Source organism: Aplysia californica, unplaced genomic scaffold (assembly GCF_000002075.1).
Source record: "Aplysia californica isolate F4 #8 unplaced genomic scaffold, AplCal3.0 scaffold00235, whole genome shotgun sequence".
Lineage (NCBI taxonomy): Eukaryota > Metazoa > Mollusca > Gastropoda > Aplysiida > Aplysiidae > Aplysia > Aplysia californica.
This window is the reverse complement of record NW_004797505.1, coordinates 479,923-486,331: the sequence shown is the minus strand read 5'-3', so window position 1 is coordinate 486,331 and position 6,409 is coordinate 479,923. Positions and strand designations below refer to the sequence as shown.

General features: G+C 40.6%; 1 protein-coding gene across 1 annotated transcript; it reads left to right on the top strand.

Annotated features, from left to right (window-relative positions):
• Window positions 1-2,054: 2,054 nt before the first annotated feature.
• On the top strand, window positions 2,055-6,196 carry LOC101847191 (spidroin-2). Its single transcript, XM_005100088.2, has 4 exons — window positions 2,055-2,189; window positions 3,125-3,572; window positions 4,936-4,969; window positions 6,041-6,196. The coding sequence occupies exons 1-3, from the start codon at window positions 2,070-2,072 to the stop codon at window positions 4,953-4,955; spliced, it is 588 nt and encodes a 195-aa protein (XP_005100145.1). The 5' UTR covers window positions 2,055-2,069; the 3' UTR covers window positions 4,956-4,969; window positions 6,041-6,196.
• Window positions 6,197-6,409: the final 213 nt, after the last annotated feature.

Below are 6,409 nucleotides of genomic sequence, written 5' to 3'. Positions count from 1 at the left end.
CCCCCCCCTTCCAAACACCTATCATCCATCATCGATATAATGCCAAAAGGCCTACATCCACTCCTTTGACACTCATCACTGGCCAATTAACTGATCTGATTCCCCGATACGACTGTGTGTGTGTGTGTGTGTGTGTGTGTGTGTGTGTGTGTGTGTGTGTGTGTGTGTGTGTGTGTGTGTGTGTGTGTGTGTGTGTGGAGTGATATGTAGGTACAAGTATCATTGTTTTCTGATAACAGCCACAAACTAGGAAAGAGTTCAGGAACAGTGTCATTATAGCAATGTACAGGTCAAGACATCCCAGAAAGTTATTTTTTAAAAGGTATTTTTAATATATTAGTTGACGCACACTTTGTGTGCTTAGATCTTAATAAGTTAATAAAAACAATGTGCCACGGTGTGGTGGAATCAGGCGCTCGTCAAGTTTTGGGCATGTGCAGGCATTGGTATCATCTTAAAGCTTGCTCGTTTGACTTGATTTCGATTTTTTAAAATACACGTCTATCTTGAATAAAAATTGAAGTACTTGCTATTGAATAAGGTGGTGACCGCCTGATGTCAGAGGTAAAATTACCGAGAAAGCGGCTGCCATAGTTCAGTGACTTCCAACTTCCAAAGCTTGGGCGTCCTCGGAAACTGCAAGTTTATTTTTCCTTTATGCCTTTAAGCAACATTTTTCAGCTGAAATCCACACGGAAATGTGTTTCTACATGGACATAAAGAGTGTTGAGCCAAAACAGAAAATTAAATGGAAAAAAGATTTACCTTAAAATTTGCCAAGCGGACGGGAAAAGCCTGTTCCTTCGATTTCAATACTTTCTCGAGCGCCTGATTTCACCACGATGCCACACATAACGTAACCAGCTCTTGTGTACTGGTGCAGCTGCTGATGGGGATCACATTTCTTGTTTTTACCTTAAACCGTGTTTTCTTCTTGTACAGTACCTGCTTCGGCTGTGGGGGACCACAGAAGTGGAAATATAGACAGAGGAAACGTTAGTGCCAACTGTAACTTAAATATTAATAGCATATGAACCTTTCAGCAATCATGTTTTTTAGGGTTGGTTTTAAAAAAAAATATGATCAAGATGCAATGTGCCTGCATGCTATACAATTATTCTTTTTAAAATGCAATACAATGTTTTGTAGTGTAAAGAAATGATAATGTCCACAGCCCCTTTCTGTTGATAAATTCTTCATGTGTGCAACTTCCACCCCATCCCCACCCCAACCTCTCACACCTGCCTCTATCTATGTACAAGAATAGTATATTAATATTCTATAAATCGTTTTGGGGGTGGACTGCTTCGCCATTGTTTGGGAGAGCCAGCCTTACTTGACTCGAGTACAGGTTCGTAGCATACAGGCGGAGATATCAGAAAAACTAGACTTCAAACCTCCTGGCATGAGCAACCCGGGGTCAGAGAGAGACCAAGTCGCTGCAGGCAGACGAAGATAATCGAATGACGTCTTTTGCAGGCGACGGCGAAGTTCTAAAAACTAAAAACACCGCTACCCCGCGGGGCGATGCTACTGACTGAAACGTCTTTAGGCCATTCCCAAAGGGGAGGGGGGGGGGCATTTGTTCTTATGCTCAGTAGAATTGTAAGTGGGCTGATTCATCAATGTCATGCTCATAACTGTGCCCGAATTGTGCCCGAATTGCAATGGGGAACTGATGCTTCTGCTTTCCTAGTCTTTGTTAATGCCATTTTGCCGCTGCTTCTTCTGTATGTTTGTCACACTCTTGTGACCCGCTATTTCCAGGGTGCCTTGATAGTCGAAGCAGACTTTGTGCTGTTGAAGCGAGAGAGGTGAGCAGAGTAAGCAAGATTCCCTGCATGGACTTCTCTGTTGACATCCACTCTTGGTGTTCATATGACCTTAAGCCATTGTGAGCGCCTTAAAAACTTAACTAAAACTAAACACTGCACCTCAGACGCTGATACTTAAAGAAGTACGACACCAGTACTACCCCAACGTTTCCGAAGTCTACGCCACCAGTCTTGTCCTTACTCTGTGGAATCGTTGATATCATGACGTGACTTTGAGCCCGACACAACGTGTCCATGTTGGTTGTTTACCCAGAGAGCGTGACGTCAGAGATCTCCAGCGTCTCCCACGACTATATTAACACAGAGGACACCCTTCTCAAAACACCGGCACTCCTGTACCCTTCAGAAACAATGGTGAGTAGCTCAGTGCTTACATTGTTGTTGTTGCAATAGTTGTTGTTCTTCTTGCTGTTATTGTTATTATTGTTATTGTGGTAGTTTTTGTTGTTGTTATTGTTATTATTATTATTGTGGTAGTTTTTGTTGTTGTTATTGTTATTATTGTTATTGTGATAGTTTTTGTTGTTGTTGCAATCGTTGCTGTTTTTTTAAATGCGACCGCTTTTACACCATCATCGACACAGTTTAGATAATCTAGGAAGATATCTTCGACTTTGCCTACAAGGGCCAACCCGGGCTGAGGGGGATACAACGTCCCAGCAGAAAGAAAAAGATACTGATGAAAATTCTTCCTACACGGGAATCGAACTCAAGTTTTAATTGTGCGACAGCGAAAAACTTAAGCTCTACGCCATAGAAGAAACTGTCATCTAACTCGCCAGCTTTGTTAAAAAAAAAGTTGAGTTTTGTTTTAATAATATATAGAATACATTTAAAGCAGAAATTCCAAACTGTTGATCAGATTACAAAACACTTATGACAAATTAATACTGCAGGCAAGACTTTTTCATACTGTTCCGAAAGCTCAATAGCACAGCTAGATCTAGATAAATAGTGAATATACTGTGTCTTAAATAACATTTGCAGTATTGGTAGAGGCATTAAAAACTTAGTGCATCAATTATTCCTCTTGGTCCCAGAAACTTTCCACTATTGATATAAACGTTAAACACTTACTTTATTAAAGTGTTCCATCAGGTTCTAGGAACTGTCTAGGAACGTTCTGCTTAACTTTTAACTGATCAAACTTTTCTTCCTAATTCTAGAAACCTTCCAGAAATAATAGGGCTACTAAACACTAACTTTATTAACGTGTTCTGCATCATTACAGTTACCTTGCAGCATTCATGTTAACCCTTACTTTATCAACATTTTCTCTTTGGTTCCAGAATTCCGTGATTTTCCTCTCCGCACTTTGCGTGGCTGTGGCCACATCTGCTTTGGTCAAACGCCAGGCGCCTCAGAACACACCCCCTCAAGGCCCATTCGGTCAAGGTCAACAAGGCCCATTCGGTCAAGGACAACGAGGCCCATTCGGTCAAGGTCAACAAGGCCCATTCGGTCAAGGACAACAAGGCTCATTCGGTCAAGGTCAACAAGGCCCATTCGGTCAAGGACAACGAGGCCCATTCGGTCAGGGACAACAAGGCCCATTCGGTCAAGGACAACAAGGCTCATTCGGTCAAGGTCAACCAGGCCCATTCGGTCAAGGTCAACCAGGCCCATTCGGTCAAGGACAACAAAGTCAGTTCCGCCAACCCCCCTTCGGCCAATTCGGCTCCCAACAGCAGCCAGGCTCCAACTTCCCACAACCCCCTCAGGGATTCCAACAAAATGGTAAGATTTTTTCCCTTTGTTAGTATTTACTCACTGTCAAATATGTGCCTAAAGCCCCGGTTACACGCAACGATAAATTGTGCCAAAAAATTGAACGATCTATCGATCATGAGACAAATCGTCTGGTGTAACCACAAAATTGTACAACGTTTGGACGATTGGACGGTGGCTCAGAGAATCGGTCGAGAAATCAAGCGCTGCTTGATATTTTCTGTGCGATCACGGTCAGATTTGGGGGAGACGCGCTGTGACGTAGGCTGCAATCGCTCTAAAATTTTCCGTAGCGCAGGATCAACTTAGGGCTCAAAATTTAAAAAATAATTATCACAGGTAAAATCTGATTTTATATTCGGAATTAGCGTCTCAAAATAAGCAAAGTATCTGGTAGAGAACCTGATTTGATGCATTATTACGTCAGCTTGAGCTATTTTATTGTTTAGTTGATTGTCAATAGTGAAGTTGCGTATCAAGTTCACCAGGTCCATTGCACATCTGCAGTCAAGTCAATGACTTATAGGAATCTCCCTTATCGAAAGAAAACAGGACAATAGATTGGAACGTCTAAACAGACTACACAGCTCGATAAAACAGACAATTCTCGCATACGAAGCATCTGACACAATTCACCGTTACATGTAACATGGACATTAGAGATTTTCCATTGACAAATAGAGAACAATTCTTCCCTTGAAAATAGAGAACAATTAATTTTTTCCTGTAGAAACAGAGAACAATTCTTCCCTTGAAAATAGAAAACAAATTTCCCTTGAGGAATAGAGAACAAATATTCCCTTCGGGAGTGGGAAACAATTCTTCCCTTGAGAAATAGAGAACAATTTTTCCCTTCTGGTGTGGAGACCAATAATTCTTCCCTTGAGAAAGAGATTTCTTTCCTTCTGGTGTGGAGAACTACAATTCTCTCCTTGAGAAAGAGAGAACAATTCTTCCCTTCAGAAGTAAAGAACAAGCAGCAAACACATGCACGTTATGACACAGTGGCATCAACTGTTCGACATAGTTTTAAGAATGTGGAGTTATTTGTGGCTTCTCAAAGCTTGTTCATTTGTCTTGCCTTTGATAAATAAAAACACCAATCCGTATTTTAAAAAGTCGAGATATTTATTGTGATTGAAGGATATGAGTGTGGCCTGGTGACAGAGGAAAAGCTAGCAAGCAAACGGACGCCTAAATTCGGTGACTTCTTGAGTTTGAGAGTCGATGGAAGTTGCAAATTTACATTTTTGTGCGCCTTTGACTAACGTTTTTCAGTAAAAATCTTCTTCTTCTTCTTCTTCTTCTTCTTCTTCTTCTTCTTCTTCTTCTTCTTCTTTATATCTAACTTTCACCGTTACTTCATCCACAGGGTTCCCCCAACAAGGATAATCACCACGACCTCGGTAAGTGGCCTCCCCTTTGTTCCTCTCACAAGGACAGTCGATTCTGCTCTAACAGCCACCCGTATAAGACAACTATCTCTGTGTCGATGGCCGCTTCACATTTCCCGCCTAGCGTATTTTTATGTTATAACAATACTGTGTGCAAAACGACAACTTAATTTTTCTCCTCGACGATGGATGGCCGTCTTAGACAATTTCGAGTGCAATTTTGTGAGACACGATAAATCCAGGCGCTTCTCGATATTGAGTGATTGCTTATTTCGCTACTGTAGAATTACAATGCTCTATCTGATATCTTTGGCCGTTACGAGTTACTAAGACCTTAAGGTCAAAAACTAAAATATGTTCTATATGCACTATCAAAATTGAAAGAATTCTAGAGTAGTGAATTGTCTTGGTTTTGCTGAAACAAGTATCCATATAGATACAAATCGAGATTTTTGCAATTGAAGGAAGTTGAGGTACCAAGTATCGGAGGTAAAGTTAGCAGGAAAATGGCCACCAATGTTGGATGGTTTTCAAAGTTTTGAGTGTACTTTGACAGTGCAACACTGCAAATATACATGTTTGTGCCTGAACCAATGTTTTGTTTCAAAAGATCTCACAAAAATGATAAGTTTTTAAATGGACATAAAACATCATAAGCTGAAAAAAGTTTTAATAATTTCCCAACGGATACAAAAATGTAAGTGTCTTTGATTTCATTATTTTTAAGAGTGCCTGATTTCACCAAGACGTAACACAAATTGACAGGATAAATGACATTTTTTAAAGAAAAGTTGCTATTCAGAAAGAGCCCGGCAATTTGTATGTATTTCTCGCAAGGGTCGACCTCATTGGCCACAGCTGAAGCCCCAAGTCATCTCACCATTGAATTATTTTGATTCTTCTATTTTGCTGGAGAAATACTATCTTTAGCAGATGTATTTTAAATAACGGAGTGGCTACTCGCCCGATGTCGGGTGGTTAGCGTCATTTTGCAACACTATTATATACTATGTATTAATGGAATATTCTCAGACTTTTTTTCATTAGAACAATTATGAAAGTTTCTCTGTCTTATTTCCCCAGGTATAAGATTACATTCCTAGGAATTCAGTCAAGGCTGCCACTACGAACACGTCATTTGTCGTGGTGATCTCAGCCTTTTCTTTGTACCTTGGACACGACAGAAGCTTAAAAAAACCATTACCAAACATGTAATAAATGTGTGTCAAGTCAAAGGTGTCCAACTTTTATTCTGACGTTTTCTTTTTCTGCAAAGCTGTATACATGTAACACCCCTTTCGTCACTATTATGGTATATCTGAGGCGGGACATCCGAATTCAACGTCAATCTACGATGGGACTGAGCAAAATGAGCCCCAACACAACCAAGCTCAAAACGCCAAACTAGGAATTCGAACCAGGGCTGAGCTACCGGATTCCACAAAACCTATT